A 17,900-nucleotide genomic window follows, 5' to 3' on the forward strand; every position below is an offset into this window, starting at 1 on the left:
ATAATCAGCTTTTAATGGAATGAAATGAGCATATTTGGTGAGTCTATCAATGACTACCATTATGACAGATAATCCAAAGGAATTTGGTAAACCTGTGATGAAATCCATGGCTACATCTTCCCAAACTTGTTGAGGAATAGGTAAAGGTTGGAGTAGTCCTGCTGGCAGTGTATTGTTTGATTTAGCTTGTTGACAAATCAAGCATTTCTGTATATAAGCTTTGACATCTTCCTGCATCTTAGGCCAGTAGAATTGAGCTTTCAGCCTTGCCAGAGTTCTAGTTATACCTGCATGCCCTCCAATAGGTGAGCTATGATATTCTTGGAGTATTTTGTTCACAATCTCTTCCTCAGCAGGTATTACTACTCTATCTTTCCAATACAGTAAGCCTTCCCTAACTGTATAATGACTTGCATCAGCACCTTGCTTGTATGTCTCCATCAACTGTTTCAAATGAGGATCACTAATTAGTCTAGCTCTCAATTCTTCCAAGAAGATAGAATGAGGTTCTGACCATGCTAGCATAAACATTCTTGATAAAGCATCAGCTGCTTGATTATCTTTCCCAGGCTTATATTCAATCTTGAAATCATACCCTAAGAATTTGTGTAACCAAGCTTGTTGTTCAGGGGTTTGTAAAGACTGATCCATCAAACTTTTCAAACTTCTTTGATCAGTCCTGATAATGAATTTGTTGCCTAATAAGTAGTGTCTGAATTTGGATAGAGCCTCAGTAATAGCTAGCAACTCCCTGGTATAAGCTGATTGTTTCTGCATTCTAGGTGCCAATTTTTTTGAAAAATAAGCAATTGGGTGGCCATTCTGTCCCAACACTGCTCCCACACCAATACCTGATGCATCAGTTTCCAGAATAAATGGTTGAGAAAAATCTGGTAGTGATAATACTGGAGCCTCCGTCATGGCTTTTTTGAGCTTGACAAATGCTGCTTCTGCTTCATTATTCCATAAGAAACTGTCTTTTTGTAAAAGATCAGTTAATGGTCCAGCAATATTGGCATAAGATTTAATAAATCTTCTATAATAGCCTGTTAAGCCTAGAAATCCCCTTAACTGCTTGACATTATTTGGAGTAGGCCAATCTAATACTGTTTGTACCTTTGTATTCTCCATGGAAACTCCTAACCCAGATACCTTGTGGCCCAAGTAATCAACTTCTGTATCTCCAAATGAACATTTGGACAATCTAGCAAATAACTGATGTTGCTTCAAGGTCTGTAGCACAGATTCCAAGTGCTTGAGATGATCCTTCCAAGAAGCACTATATATCAAGATGTCATCAAAAAACACAAGAACAAATTTTCTGAGAGCAAACTGAAATATTTTGTTCATTAAGCATTGGAATGTGGCTGGTGCATTAGTAAGACCAAATGGCATCACTAACCATTCATAATGGCCATGATGTGTTCTAAAAGCAGTTTTCTCTCTATCCTCAGGCTGTACCAGAATTTGATGGTATCCTGACCTCAAATCCAGTTTTGAAAAATATTGAGCTCCATGTAGTTCATCTAGCAGTTCATCCACTGTTGGCATTGGAAAGCTATCCTTCACAGTGATTGCATTCAAAGCTCTATAATCTGTGCAGAATCTCCAACTTCCATCTTTCTTCTTAACAAGCAGTATGGGTGAGGAAAATGGACTGTTACTTGGTTGAATGATGCCTTGAACCAACATTTCTTGTATCATCTTTTCAATCTGATCCTTTTGTGTGTGAGGATATCTGTATGGTCTTACTTTAACGGGGCCTGACCCTTGTTTCAGTGGTATAGCATGATCCTGTTCCCTCTGAGGTGGCAGTGATGCTGGTACTGCAAACACTTGAGCATAAGTGTGGAGTAAGATGGCCAATTCAGGATCAATATTTGTTGGTAAATCCTTCAAAGTGTCTTCTGGTACTTCCTTCTGAATCAATTGTATTGTAAAGCACTCTTCAATTGACTTTGTGTTTTGCAATCTTCTGAAATGATGGAGCTGAGCCTGTGTTGCTTCTGAATTACCTTCACCTTGTAAAGTAATGAATTTATCATTTTGGAAGAATTTCAAGGTCAATGATGCATAGTCAGCTACATGAGGACCTAATGTTGCTAACCATGTGGACCCCAATATCACATCTGCACCAGAAATTTGTAACAAGTACACTGGCACTTTCACTTCTTGGCCTTGAATATGTAATGGTAATTGCTGAACAATTCCTTCTGCACTCAGAATCTGTCCATTTCCCACTAAAACTCGAAGATTAGGAGCTGGTTCCACTGGTAACTTAAGCACCTGAGCCACTCTAGGCTGAATGAAGTTGTCAGAGCTACCTCCATCCACCAATATCTTAACTGCTATGCCTCCCACTTGGCCAGTAAATCGAATAGTGCCCACACCATTTGATCCTCTCATAGCATTTAAGGACAAATGATGAGTATCATCATCCATGTTAGCTTCTTCAGTCACCATTACCTGTTCATCAGTTTGATCCTCATCTGTTTCCTCCAGTTGTAACAGCATAACTTGTCTATTAGGACACTTGTGTGCAGGGGAAAATTTTTCATCACAAAAGTAACACAGATTCTTTTCTCTTCTCAATTGAATCTCAGCAGGGGAAATTTTTTTGATGTTTTGGTTTCGAAGGTTGAATGGTTTGGTTGATGGTGTAGGTAGAAGTGGTGGTAAATTTGGTTTTGGATTGTCATTTTTTTGGTTAGTTGGTGGATATTTCTGTGTGGCTGAAGTGTTTGAGGTAAAATTTCTGGCTAGGTTTGAGAATGTTTTTGTTTTAGGTGGTGAAGTGTATTTTTCTTCAAATAATTTGGCCAATGCAACTGCCTTGGTTAAGGTACGGGGTTCCATTGCTTTCACATCCCTGCTGATTTCTTCCTGCAACCCACTAACAAAGCAATCCAAAATTGCCTCTGCACTTAATCCATCTACTCTATTTACTAGAGCAGTGAATTGCATATAATATTCATTCACAGTTGCAGATTGATTCAGTTTAAACAAAGTAGCACGAGGACAGTCATAAGCAGATGGTCCAAAATCAAGTTCTAAGGCTCTAGTAAATGCTTGCCATGAACTGAATGGTTCAGTTTTTTGAAGCATTTGATACCAAGGGACAACATCCTGATCTAAATGTACTGAAGCAATAATCAATCTATCAGCATCTGGTGTTGCATAGTAATCGAAAAATTGTTCAGCCTTGAATATCCACTCCATCACATTTTTTCCATCAAAGCGAGGAAAATCAAGTTTGACAGATCTCACCTGAAACGAACTTCTCTGCTGCTCTTTCTGTGAGTTCGATGCACCATGGGAAGACATCGGAATGTTTTGTAGACGCTGCAGCACCTGTGACATTACTGCATTCAGTTGTGAGAATTGAGAATCATTCGTCGACTGCATCACTTCAATCTTCTCCATCTGAGCGTGATTTGTAGCTTCCAACCGTTCAATATGGTTCTGAAGATCGTCACTAACACGAGTAATCGCATCAGCGTTTTTCTTCAATTCTGCATAAACCTCCTTCATACGGGTGTTGTCTGCCATGGTGAGATGAAAGCACCAATGTAATGCTAAGTAATTAATGAAACAGTAATTCAATTGGAAAGGGACGAAGTACTTTTATTGATGGATAACAACTCTTAGTTTTCAGTGTGAAAATAAGAGCAAAAGTACAAGATGCAAAAGAAATTCAGAATGGAAGAGAGAATAATCAGAGAGGAAGAGAATTTTCATTCATCATACATCATGCCTATCACACTCCCACTACTTTCCCTTATACACTAGTGGGATTCCGTTATTTTCCAACTTGGTTTCTTCTCTCTCTTCCCACGTCCCAATTCCTCAAAATCAGCAAGTTTGTTATGCAATCCTCTCTCACTTGATGACTCAGCAGTCTTGTTAACCTTCTCCCCACGTGACATTCCATTCGTTACACTGAATCTACTCCGTAAGCGTTGACTTCAAAAACAATATTTGTGTGATAAAATTTTTCGATGATGATCAAGTTATTCCTCTGTGGCTCTGTCCATTAACTTCTTATTTGGTGAGTAATTTGTTGAATGTATTATTCATCGTACAAGAAGTACCTATTTTTTGGCTAGAAAATTAACAAAGGCATTCGAGTCAACTACATTCCCATTCACATTGAAGCAAGATTTTGGTATACATCCAATACAATGCATCTGGATGGTTACTGAAATAATGTGAGGCTTTGCAAGGAAATAACTAGCATCTCTAGGAATCAGTGTTCAACGCAAGTAAACCATTTTCAGCACATGAAAGATTCTCAGCAATCATAGTTGAAGTGTAGAAATCAGTGTTCTTGTCCTACATTCTTCACTCTGTCCCATCTCCAAAAATCCTTGTTCCTGTTCTTTTTTCTTTTTCTTATGTGAGTATAAAGATAATACTTGGTGGGAAAAATATCCGTGGGGACTTGAGTCACATAATTGACACCTAAAAAGAAAATTAGAGAACAGAGAGAAAGGCGTAAATTCTATTGTTGTTTATGTTTAGACACCTAAATTCAAGCGTCTCTCATTTTTGTCACATCTTATCACCAATCATTTATCTTTCTTCTTTTCCTAGCTTATCACTAATTCAGTCGTAAGGGATACCAAATATTAATTTACTTTATCAAACAGTATTACTTGCTCATAGTTAACATGATAAAATACTTTCGGTAATTTATCACGTTTAAAACTACATAGTGCATTGTTTTACCTTCTAACTAATTTAATCACCAAGTGTTTATGCTTTCATAGACCTTCTGATTTATATTAGCATGTATTCGGAATTCTTTTTCTCTGGGAAATACCTGTGAATTGTCATAGTTGTAAGTGTTGAATGGTCATATAAATGCATACAACTAACTTTAATTAGCTCTCATGTGATCGATCAGAAATTGTCAAGAAAAAGATGATTGTATGCCCAAATTTCAGACACCATGATTATGAGTAGGTATGAAGGAATAATTGCACTTATCAATGGGTTATTATCAAACCCCTTTCCATGTTAGAACAACGTGGTCCTTAAAGAAGAAACTTCAAGGATTCAAATTTCCTTTTATGATGTTAGGTCACGTACGTAGGAGGCTAGGACATAGAATGTAGCCTTAATATTGGCATTAAATTGTTCCGAACAGATGGCATGGGGAAAATTTGAATTTGTAAGGTTCAACAAAACAATGGTATAGAATTAAATATATGTTGCTAGAGAATGAAATCTAAATAATGGCTAGGGACCATTCACAATGCAGCTAACTAAATTGATGAATATGCCTATAAAATTATTAGATGGCACTAGTTACTGGCAAGCTATACGTGTTCCCGCAATACACTAGTTTACATTGAACCTAAGAGAAACTCATTGCATTACCAAAACTTCAACTCGAGTGTTTCGTTCACACTAATGTGATTTGAGTTCGATCATCAGATTTTTATTAGTAAGCGATGTGTATGGTTGTAGTTTACCAGTTTTTTTTTTTTTTTGTGAAATAAAAGGAATTGTAGTTTAACAGGTCTTAGACAGTTTTCTTTATGGTTGCATGGTTCTGTTTGGAAGGTACCACTGGTACCCTTTTAGTATAATAATAAATTTTTCCTTTGGCTGATGAAAAAAAGGATGTGTAAATTTTACTATAAATTATCGCTGACATTAATATAGTCTTTGCCAAGGAGATGTGTTTTTCCTTAATCTAATTTTTTTATGAGAAAAAAAAGAAGAAACTCATTGCATTTGATAAAATACATATGGCATTAGGAATTGAGAAAGATTTCCTTTGTCTGGTCCGCATCTTCAGTGGATTATATTTTACAACAGACAAATTTGAAAGATAGATAATTAATTACCATGCTTATTTTCTTTGAGCAAGTTATATTGCCTACTCTTTCTTTGAGTTACTTCTATAGCATACTACCAAATGGAAGAAGTATTGGTAGATATATAACTTTTGTCATTCATATCTCAACGATGTGCTTATGTAGTTATGTTATTGAAGTTACATTAATTTCCATCGGCTCTTTTACTTTCCCATAGTATTTGATATCTGAAACAGAAATAGTTTGCACAGAGGGTCCTAATTTATTCATCAGTGAATAAATTAGATGGTGTGGTCTTGGAGAATCGTTTTCTTTTTTCTTTGCGAGAGGCATTTGAGTAAGACTAATCAAATCAAACTAATGAAGAGTTTTTTTTTCTTCAAATTCTTTTAGCTGTGCTTATAATTTTCAAACTGTCCAATTCAAAAATGGTGAGTATATATATTCATTAAGTGTAGTTCAATTGATGATATACACTAAATTATTAACAAGAATATAAATTTGATTTACATATAATATATTTTTGGGAAGAAATAATGAATATGCAACTACATCTTATATCAAGTGATTACGATTATTATTCTAAAGAATAATATTAATTGTATATATGTACATGAAAAGATATATAATAAATGATTACATGCACAATTTTATTTGCGAAATCATTTTCTGGTTGAAGTATGCTAATAACTTGTAATCTGCCAGACTGCCCCTATATCTTGCAAATGAAGATGTAATCATTTCTATACCTAATAGAGTTTTGGGAGCAATGATGAACAGTATATCCATTTTTTTAAACCGCGGTAATTAAATTATTTTTACTTTGTAATGAAACACTCTCACCAGGTTTGGTCCTTTTAATAATTTAATCATATTAAATTTTTTTATGTACAAAAATTTAAACTTAATAATAACTGATACAAATTACCCGAACATATATATCATCTAAACCACTGTCTTATCTGAGAGTAAAACATACAAATTATTATAGAGCATAATTATCGTCTTACCCCTTATATTTCTTCTAACTAGAATATGTGTTCACATTATCTATTTCATCGACATGATTGACGAACCATACCGTTATTAATTTGCTGCATTGTAGAGGGCTTTAAATAGATTGCACGCTGTTATTCTTTATCTGTATGAGATGCTAAGGCATCTCTTAATTTATTCTTGTGTGTATAAAAAAAAGAAAATATGCTTGCATTCCAATACTCCAACCTCTTAAGTATATTAAGATCAACGGTGTATTAAAGACACAACCAAACAACGATCAGTATTAATATGTTAAATATCACTTTTGGTCTTTAATTTATCTTTTTTTATTCAATTTGATTTTCTTCATCTTTTAAAATATTCATTTTAGTCTTAACTCGAGTCTGTTACGCAGAAGTTATAATTTCTAACTTTCGGTCGACACACAGAAATTTTGATTAAATGCGGAAACACACAGTTAAAAGAAGAAACAAAAAAGGAGTTTAAACTCAGGAAAAGATTTCAATATGCTTCAATTCTAATGTGAAAATTTGTAGCTCTCATTGACGTAAGGTTATGCTCTGGATTTAGGCCCAACATCTATTACTTCAATGTTTGACTAATTACTTGGTTCAGAACTTAGGTTAGTCTCTTTATGTATCATAGGTACGATTAATCAGTCATACGTTTGATTCTAATTATGTAATCTGAAAAAAAAATATTATTATTATTTTAAATAAATTCGATTAACTATTACACATGCACACCTTATAAACTGCATTCATATATTTTGAAATCAAGGGCTTAAACGCGCCACTAAAACTTGAAGATAACCGTGTTACGAAATTATCATTTTCTGTTATTAACTTCAACGTTTATTTTTTAGTAGTATCTTTTCTTTTCTTTGTCCATAAAAGCTTATATTATTTAAATTTTCTTAATTAATTTTAAACACAATAGTTAGTTTTTTTTACTGCAATACAATAGTTAGTTAATTACATCAACCTAACATGTGTTTATATTATAGTAAAAAATAAATTACAATTCTTAATTGTTCCTTTAACTAGATGGTGCCTTGGAAGGAGATATAGCTAAGAGCATTCAAATATTAAGTGTAAATTGTTTTTCTAGATCAAACCTTGAGGTTTATATAGGAATGTATCACAACTGATTGATCTGTTATTCTCGCAAGAGTATATTGTGTGATTCAATCTGTTTTATCTGTTGTTTTGAGATCCTCAGGCACATACCACGAGTGATTAAAGTGCTTAACAACTAAACATTGCAAAAAGTGGAATGCTAAACTGGTAATCAGGAATTCCTTGGTCGATACATGAGGGCATGAAACAAAGGGAGCTCCAACTGAACCTAATGACGAAATCCGACGGAAGGGACTCAAGGAGTGCACTAATATATAAGAATCTTTATAGATGTATAAGTACCTTGTCTCGTATCATGCAAGTAGACACTCCAACAACAAAAACAAATACAATGGTTTGACTTCATAGATATTTTGTTCCTGATGATGAGTCTATATATGTACCCGCCATAACTCCATAAGGGTGCATGTGAGGTCACACCGTTGTGTCCTAACACATTGTAACACCTAATTCAAAAGAATGTTTAATGAAGATAATTTAAATATTAACTAAGTCATTCAAATCAACAAGGTACTGGAAAGTCACGAGAAGGAAGAAAATTTGCAACTGAAAATACAAGGTAGACATTGAAGAATTAAGATTATGATTAGGACGTCTCAGGGGAAGCCTATGCAGAGACGTCAACATAAACCTGGTCAAATTCTGTAATAAAAAAAATAATGAATCATACTAACACTCCATGGAAACGGAATTTAATGATATTACACTAAGTATTTTTCTTTTTTTTTATCATGACTTAATTCATATAATATCGTAAATTAAGAAACATTGTATTAACGAAAATACACAGAATTATGTTGCTATCTAAATGGAAAGAAATATGTATAAAATCAACCAAAAGACCTATGAAATATAATATTAATAAACCTAGCTCACATACTTAAGATGTAAATATACTGCGCAATATTCACATATATTTGGCTTCATATTTGGGAAATTATTTTTAAGTCTAAAATTAATTTTAAATTGAAGTAATTTTAGATAACTTTTGCTTCTAATGAAAAATTATATAAAAATTTACTATTAACTTATTATTAAACATTCAAACAATCTTAAAAACAATTTTCAATAAAATTAATTTAATTCAAAATCAATTTTATATTTTTACTCAAATATTGTATGCGTGTTTAGATGAGATTTAGTAAAATTAATTTTAAAATGATATAATTTATATTTGAATGTTTTTTATTCTAAATGGGTGTTGTAGTAAAACTCTATAAGGTTTTTTCATTCAATACAAAAGCAAAAATTACTTAGTGTGTATTGATAAGTATCACTAAAATTGATTTTGAAGTTATATGTTTCATATTTGAATGTTCTTTTTTATCAATTCTAAAACTCAAAATTCTTTAACGTGAAAACATTTAAAAATTTATTTAACAAAAACTGATATTTCAACATTATAGAGAATCTAATATGACACCACACACTTAAAGTTTTCTCAATTCAATCAATTCGAGATGCAAAATTGATTTTTCAACATAAAACAAACATATGAATATTATTTAAAATTGTGTGACCTGATATTTCAAGGTGATTCTAAATCATTATTTAACATGAATCGAAACTTAATTTGTCTTAAATTCAAAAAATGCAAGAGTTGGGTTGAGTGAGCAATTGAAAACTCAGGTTTCAAGCATGAGAGAAAGAGAAACGGGGCTGAAGTGGAGGCAAACAAATCTAGATTAGATTCTAGCCGGATAAAATGCCAAAACTCAAAATCCAAGAAGCAACCCTGCAGCTATGCTTCAAAAATTCAAGCTTTCCAAGTTTTTGCGTGCAAACTTACGTTCACGTCCCTCTCATTGGAATTGAATGAAACCCCACACATTAACAAAGTCACTTTCAAAAAGACACTTTCATTGTCCCTCCCTCACCTTTTTCCCATACATGAAGAAAAATGAACGGTTAATTCATTGAGCATGAAAGTTGACAGGTGAAATCCCAAACCCCTTCTCACTATACCCTTTTTCTTTTATTCTCCAAATATTACACAAGGAGTTACTACCAAATTATTATTTTCAGTACTGAGAGTTGGAGGGTCTATTTTCTGTCCATAAATACCTGTCTCATACGCCATCTCACTTCTATATTTTGCAACATTTTCTCCTCACTTGTTGCATAACACCAAAGAACTACAAATAGTTCTCATTGCATAGGTACAACCTAATTAGATAGCTAGACACACACCCCTTGTTTCTTTCCATTCTGCCTTTGATTGATTATTATCTTCATATCAAGGACAAGCTTAATAGCTTATAGTTTAATGACCATTTTTTTTCCAAAGCTTCTTCTTTGGTTCTCCTAATTAATTTCATGCATCCCCCTTAATGAAGTGACACTCCAAAAATACCATCTTTGGTGTTTTACTTCTTTTTTTTTTTTTTTGCTAATTAAATTTTTTAACTAGATAGCTCTGGTTGCAGCCATAGATGGAATTTCCCAACGAAGCAATACCAGAAGGGTGTTCACAGAAGAAAACGGGAAGGGGGAAAATAGAAATCAAGCGGATCGAGAACACAACGAATAGGCAAGTTACCTTCTGCAAACGCCGTAACGGGTTGCTCAAGAAGGCTTATGAATTGTCTGTTCTGTGTGATGCTGAGGTTGCTCTTGTTGTCTTCTCAAGCCGTGGACGCCTCTATGAGTATGCCAACAACAGGTTCAAATATTCTTTTACTACTAATTCAACACCGTACTTTTTCTATCCTTCGATCTCATTTCATATCTTATGAACCATTTAAATAACACAAACCATATCTAGAAACAACAAGGGTTTTATATATGGGGTTATTAAGACCTTTTTTCTTATTATGATTATTTTTGTTTGTTATGTGGTATCATATATAACTGAAAGGCATAGTTAGCAGATAATCATATGAGATTAAGAGTTTAATTTTTTAATTTATATGTATGAAAAAATGTCTATTAAAAGAGGTTAATTATTTAAACAAGCATTAATACTTTGAAAAATTAGTTTTTTTTTAACTTCTGACCGATGAATACTCTAGGTTCCCCGTGTATATATCATTCTTTCTAACTCTTGTACTTAATTGTTTCTCTATCACGCGTCTTCCCAGTGATTTGTTTAGAAGGGTGCAGATCTGTGTAAGCGATAGAAATTATAGACGTTAAGGTGAAACAATATGAAGTATGTAGCAGATGAAGAGAAAGCTTTAGTTAGGGTTACAAAGATTTGCAGGTGAGAAATCTTAGCTTCCTGGTGTATCTGTTATTGTTAAGCTTTACCAATCCCTCTCTCTTGAGTTTCTCTCTCCACTTGTCATCCATCAAATCTTAAAAGGGTCTGGCCTGCTGCACAAAGCTGTCATGCACTCAATGAGCCGCTGCTTCCATCTTGACTCCTCCTTAATACCACTTATTTGTCAATATATAGTGACACAACACAAACATCTCATCCAATTGGGAGTTAGGGTTTCAGACTTTTCACTATTTAGTATTTAGTCACACCTCAATCACTTCAATTCGTTTTTCCATATGTACATAAAGTTGGAGGAAGACCACTTCAATTCTAATGAGAGATAGATCACGGGGAAATGCGCAGAAACTGCAAACTAATTAAATAACCCTTTCGGACTTTTATTCACATAGTAAACTTGTATATTTTTTATTATATATATATATATATATATATATATATATATATATATATCTTTTTATTGTATAATTTTTTATTAGATAACAAAAATGTAATTTGTACTAATATAGTTTCTCTTTTTAAGAATATTTTTATCTAAAGTATCACGAAGAAGCAATCAAATCGGATATTAGGGATCTTGATTCAAAATGGGTACAGTTTTCTTTAAAGTTGCAACAGAATTTTCACAGGATTAGTTGTTTATAATCAATTAAGGGCATTTTTAGTCTATAATGCTTCAATATTTTTTAAAATTCTTACTAAAGTATTCGTTATAAACTGTTTTTGAGCATAAAGTAAATAAATTTAAACTAATAAGTATATCGAGGGTTATGGATGTCCCAATTTGTTTCCCATTTTCGTAAATTTTGTCCTTTACATAATGGAGGAAAGTCTAATATGGTTAGGGCGTTTCCCAGCCCATATGGGTATTATCTGGTGATTTTACTTTAAATAACTTGAATTTCTTTTGGGTACGTAAAACAAAAAACAAAAAACAAATGAATGTAAGATGAAAAGGCAAAACGTGTAAAAGCAAACGTGTAAGAATTTGATTTTGTGCATAAAACTATAAAATTATGAAGTGTAGAGAAACAACTTTTAGGAGAAATAAATATTTTTAGAAGTGTAGAGACACAATTTTTATGAGAAACTACAAACTCATTTTCTCATCCTCATCTCCTATATTTCTTAAGAAAATACATCATAGTATTTAGATATTATTATTCTCGCTTCTGATGTCTTTACCCTAAGTAGCTAAAAGTAACATGATGATAGCAGATTCTAAGAATGGCTAAAGGCAAATTAGTTCTCTTTCCCATATGTTTTTATTGCTTTCATCATTGTGGAATAAAGCTTCTGATTCCTGACGTCAATTCTTTACCTATTCTCTCCATTATATATGTGTTTTGGACACTTCAATTAAAGAGAAATTTAAACTTACACCGGCCCACTGATGCAACATCGACCTCTTCCTGCATACTCAGTAAATAACCACTTTGTATTTGAACTTTAGAGAAGCTCAGACAGATGGGATTTACCATTCTTTAAGATCAAAAGAATGAAACTTCATGTGTTTAACCATACTCAATCAACTAGCTTGTTAATTTGTGTTCTTATTAGAAAAATTTAGAGAGGGCCTAACACTGTAAGGTAAACAAAGAAATTAAAGCAAAGAGATCAGTGAGCTATTTATATGAAAGAAAAATACTAATAACATTTTTTTAATATTAGTTATAATTATGAGTAAGACTCACTAGATAAGATTAAAAAAAAAATTATAATTTATAATAATTTTCAATCAATAACAAAGAATGTGTTAGATAATTTGTTTCTAATATTTCTCTTATATGTAATAGATGTAATGTAATTTCTCAATTTCATAGACTCCAATGGTTATTGAAATTAAAAATTATAAGATTTAAATATGTTTTTAGTCTTCATAAAATTAACATGTTATTTGGTTCTTATAAATTTTTTTCTTTACTTTCCATCCCTTTAAAATTTAAAATTATTGATGTTTTCCTTATAATATGAATAAATTTTGATTTTCATCCCTATAAAATATTTTTCTTATTTTAATCTCTAGAAATAATTTTTAAGATATTACATGTCAACATTGTACCATATATAGACACTAGTTGTTGTTACCTAAGAAGATCGCTTGACATTCCGTGAATAGGGGACGATTTAAGGACTTGAGAGATCTAAAATAAATTTAAAAATGAGATCTTTTATTTACTCATAAAATAATTTATTAAAATTATTATTATTTTAAAGAGAATAGAAATAAAAAAAGTTTTTTAGTTTCTTTAACAATTAACTATTAAATCTCTTTTTTCTAAACAAAGTTATGATATTGATGAAAAGTTATTACTTATTAATTGTTACTTATAGTACCAATAAAAAGATTAACAGTTACTTATAATATTTTAATTAAAATTTATTTTTAAATATAATTTTACAATAATTTTTTTTAAGGTATATTAGTACTAAAAAAAATTTGGGATCTTTTTTTTTTGAACCTAAAGCCGTTGTTTGGGCCTTAAGCCAGCCTGTCGCTGAACATATAAGCTATTAACGAATGTCACACAATAATAATAGAGATCAAAAATAAAATTTTAACTTTTTGCGGGATGAAAATTACAAGTAAAATTATAAGGAAAAAAAAATCAAAATTACTAATTTTATAGAAATTAAAAATATATTTAAGTCAAATTATAAAGATACACCCACTTTTATTACAATCTCAAAGCTTTTTTACCTAAGAATATAATGTCAAAGAAGATGAATTCATAATTAATTTGTAAACTACAGATTAAGTCGTCACCGTGTACGTGTTTTGGTAAAATTAGCATGTACTTTATCACATTTGTATGTTTCTATTTGTTGTATTGTTTTGCAGTGTTAGAGGAACGATCGATAGGTACAAGAAAGCATGTGCTGCCTCCACAAATCCAGAATCTGTCTCTGAAGCTAATACACAGGTATATTTAGTAAGCTAAAAAAAAATCAAAGAAATGATAGAAAATGCTCTTGTTTGGTTAATTTGGTCCAGAATAAATGTTGTTTTAAAATTACGGCATATTTTTCTTAATAGAATAACAGCGTGAAGGTTAATTATTTCAAGCTACAATCTTCTCAAAGCCACTAAAATCCTTTATCATTAGGATACTCTAATAGACTAATGCTTATTTTTGAATGTGACATTTACGAGTTCAAATGTTCAAGGGGCATCTTCACCAATATTTGACAGTTTGGTATTGAAGGGTGCAATGAGTCACACACGAGATAATGTTAAAATGGATCAAACCAATTCAATCCAATTTAATCTGCTCTCAACTCATAAAATTAAAAATGGATTGGACAAATTTTAAGAATGGGTTGAAAATAACAAGTAGTCTATTATGGGTTGGACTGAATTAATCATAAATTTAATATATATATATATATATATATATATATATATATATATATATAATATTTAATTCATAAGTTGATTTATCCAATAAATAAATACTTTAAAAAATCTAAATATATTTTTATTATCGTAATAATACTATCTTATTACTAAATAATCTTAGTATAAGTGTTGTTTAAAATTTATCATGATGAAAAAAATATAAAGTAATGTAACATAATAACAAAACAAATAATAGTTTAAGTGATAATAGTTATGTTTCTTAATCAAATAATCCACTTAGATATAAAATAAATTATGTTATGAAAAAAAAAATATTCACTTTATACTCATAGTTCTTAAAAAATTAATATTATACTAATATCATTAAAAAAAATATGTTCAATAAAATTTCCACAAAATAATTCATAAAAGAATCCACCTGTTGACCCATTGAATTAGTAAGTTATGTAAATTTCACATTTAATCGCATAATGAAACTCAACCTATTTTGACGAGTTTAGGATGATTTGCGGAAATTTAACCTATTTTTTACGACATCATAGATTATATACAGGTTGAAATAGTTAGAGATCAGTTATCTATTAGCTCAATAAGATAACAGTTAAACTACTTAGTTTCTCCTTGAGTTATATATATATATATTACGTTTTTCTCTCATCATATATCAATAATACACATTATTTTGTTAATATCTCTCGTGTTCATGTTCTCTCTTCACTTGGGCTCTATAGACTATATCATGCATGTTTCTCAACACACAATTCAAATCATCACATTGAAAAATCAATTATTTGTTTTACACCTTATTCTGTGTTCTAGTTACATTTTAATTCTCCTATCACTAAATTAATTGCTATAACATAATGCTCCTCCACAAGGTTTCTCTAACTGCTCGACACTATTTATCAATACCAGTTTTATCAGCAGGAAGCGTCCAAATTAAAACGACAAATCAGAGACATTCAGAATCTAAACAGGTCAATGTTCCATTCTCTTAAAAATATTATTCAGCAGACTTCTCCAGTGAAATGAAAAAACTCAATGTGATTTTTTGCATTCCAGGCACATCCTTGGTGAAGCTCTTAGCTCTCTGAGTCTGAAGGAATTAAAGAACCTGGAGAGTAGACTGGAGAAAGGTTTAAGCAGAGTTAGATCCAGAAAGGTATTATACTATCAGCATGAAGCATCTTAAGCTTCTAAATATATAGGCATTGTGAATTTATGTAGATATGCAATAAGTTAGTAAAAAACTAGCAACTAATTAAGATAATTTCAGTTAGTATTTTGAATAAAATGGTTTGCCTATTATTTTGAAAATTCCAAGTTAGAATATCTCTATTCCTTTGGACTAACTACGCACTCCAATTCTTTCAGCATGAAACTTTGTTTGCCGATATCGAGTTCATGCAAAAGCGGGTACTCATCATTTCCTTCGATGCTATTAGCTTCTGCTTAACTTATTTGCTTCACACACACACACACACACATATATATATATATATCAAAGTTTTACGATATTGAAACCAAATACATATTTTCAATTAATAGGACCAAGAATATGAAACTGAAACGGGATAAACCCAGAAGAAATTCCAATAATCGTGAAAAATAAAGTAAAAATGGCATGACTGCTTCGTACGAAGGGAATTATAAAATCTTGCAAATTTATGCCTGATATTTATATTTCTTCTAACATGAACATTACACTTGCTGGAAAAATGCAGGAAATAGAGCTGCAAAACCATAATAATTTTCTGAGAGCTAAGGTGATCTCTTAATTCTCTCCAAGACTTATATATAAAGTGTATGTTGAGATGAATGATAATTAATAATATATAGTTGGTTGATGATGCATGCATGCATGTAGATAGCTGAACACGAGAAAGCACAACAACGGCAACAGGATATGATACCGGGAAATGTGTGCGAGTCAACCATACCTCCACAATCATATGACCGCAATTTCTTCCCTGTTAATCTCATAGATTCCAATAATCAATATTCAAATCAAGACCAGACTGCTCTTCAACTTGTGTAAGTACACTCATCATCCATTGTTAATTACAAGTTGTTGTTATTGAATGCCCTTTTAATAATTATTAATTGATGAAAACTAAAACAAGGTAGAGGGGCAATGACCAATGAAACAAACAACTTAATTACTTTCAACATTGTACCATTCCTTTATATGCATGCAACCATATATGCATTATATAAGGTTTTTAAATGGCTAATAACAACATGGGTTTTAGTGTGGGAACGTGGTTAGCGGACGTTCAACTTAAATGACTCAGGCTGTGTTTGTATTGCCCTTTAGCAGTTTCAACGCCAAAGCTTTCTCTCAGTAAAGTTGTGGTTCAACGTGCATTGGAACATAAGAAACAGTTCAACTTACATATATATCATTTGACTTGTTTTTAAGTCATCAATGTAGGATTTGTTATTCAGCATCTCCCCAATCCAAATGGCATAGCCAAGCTATAACTTGTTTTCAATAGTCAACCAGGATAAATTTCACATTTGATCGAGATTCAAAGATAATAGCTCCTAGTCAAGTCTTTTTTTTTTTAAATCCCTTTTCCTTTTTTGTTTATGACCATGTTTTCTTTTCTGGGCAGGTGGGTTTTTTTAATTTTCTTTCTTAATACTGTTTCTCGCTTTTGGATTTAGTGTTTTCTTATATATGAAATTTTTTGATAGAAAAAGATGAGTGGACACCAATATGGTAATATGCTGTGTTTTTTATATATATATAAATCCATAAGTTCATGATTTTGATAGATGATTCCCCATGGCAACATTAACTAACCATTTTGATATGTTTCTCGCTTCCTTAAATTCTCGCCTTTGGATGCAGCTGATAAACGATTTGAAATTATGCCGCAGCCTTTCAAGTGGTGTGGGATCCCTTACATCGTCCTATGTTTCGTGAAGGAGAGTGCCCTTAGAAACTCCTCTGCTAAAGTTCTTACAACGGAGAACAAGAGAAAAACTAATCAGCATTTGTACCAATACATCATTTGATATTGTTTATGTATCTTTCAATATATATAGTTTCTATTCAGTCCTGGCATATTGTATTTTTATGTTATAAATGCTTATTTCAATATGAACACTATATCTATCGAGGAGTAAAAGTTAACTGGGCGTCCGCATTATTCATCAAAGTTGGACAACAAAGAGGAGGGGATTAAAATCAGTGGGTTACTTTTGATTCTCAAGCATTTGAGGAATAACACAACTATTGTATTTGATTGTGTTGCAAGTCTTACGATGGGTAAAATAAAAATAAAAAATCAAAGTGAATAAGTTAGAAATGTTTGAGTTTATTAAGTTTAGACTTTTAGGACAACATG

General features: G+C 31.7%; 1 protein-coding gene across 4 annotated transcripts; it reads left to right on the top strand.

Moving 5' to 3' along the window:
* Positions 1 to 9,871: 9,871 nt before the first annotated feature.
* AGL1 (agamous-like MADS-box protein AGL1) lies at positions 9,872 to 17,651 on the top strand. Of its 4 annotated transcripts, none has more exons than XM_041008776.1 (9): positions 9,872 to 10,122; positions 10,390 to 10,625; positions 14,026 to 14,107; positions 15,460 to 15,521; positions 15,607 to 15,706; positions 15,919 to 15,960; positions 16,269 to 16,310; positions 16,412 to 16,578; positions 17,431 to 17,651. In XM_041008776.1, exons 2-9 carry the CDS (start codon positions 10,396 to 10,398, stop codon positions 17,474 to 17,476), a joined length of 771 nt encoding a protein of 256 aa, XP_040864710.1. In that variant the 5' UTR covers positions 9,872 to 10,122; positions 10,390 to 10,395; the 3' UTR covers positions 17,477 to 17,651. The 4 variants fall into 4 exon arrangements, with proteins under 4 accessions (XP_040864710.1, XP_040864712.1, XP_040864711.1 ...); XM_041008777.1 differs by having other exon boundaries at positions 9,876 to 10,122; positions 17,402 to 17,651; XM_041008778.1 differs by lacking the exon at positions 17,431 to 17,651 and having other exon boundaries at positions 9,873 to 10,122; positions 16,412 to 16,582.
* Positions 17,652 to 17,900: the final 249 nt, after the last annotated feature.

Source organism: Glycine max, chromosome 14, assembly GCF_000004515.6.
Source record: "Glycine max cultivar Williams 82 chromosome 14, Glycine_max_v4.0, whole genome shotgun sequence".
Lineage (NCBI taxonomy): Eukaryota > Viridiplantae > Streptophyta > Magnoliopsida > Fabales > Fabaceae > Glycine > Glycine max.

Excerpts from the sequence above, each read along its gene's own strand:
- AGL1 (XM_041008776.1), top strand. The coding sequence starts at position 10,396 with ATGGAATTTCCCAACGAAGCAATACCAGAAGGGTGTTCACAGAAGAAA. Across the intron at positions 14,108-15,459 it reads TCTCTGAAGCTAATACACAG|TTTTATCAGCAGGAAGCGTC; the intron begins GTATATTTAGTA and ends TATCAATACCAG. Across the intron at positions 15,961-16,268 it reads TCGAGTTCATGCAAAAGCGG|GAAATAGAGCTGCAAAACCA; the intron begins GTACTCATCATT and ends GGAAAAATGCAG.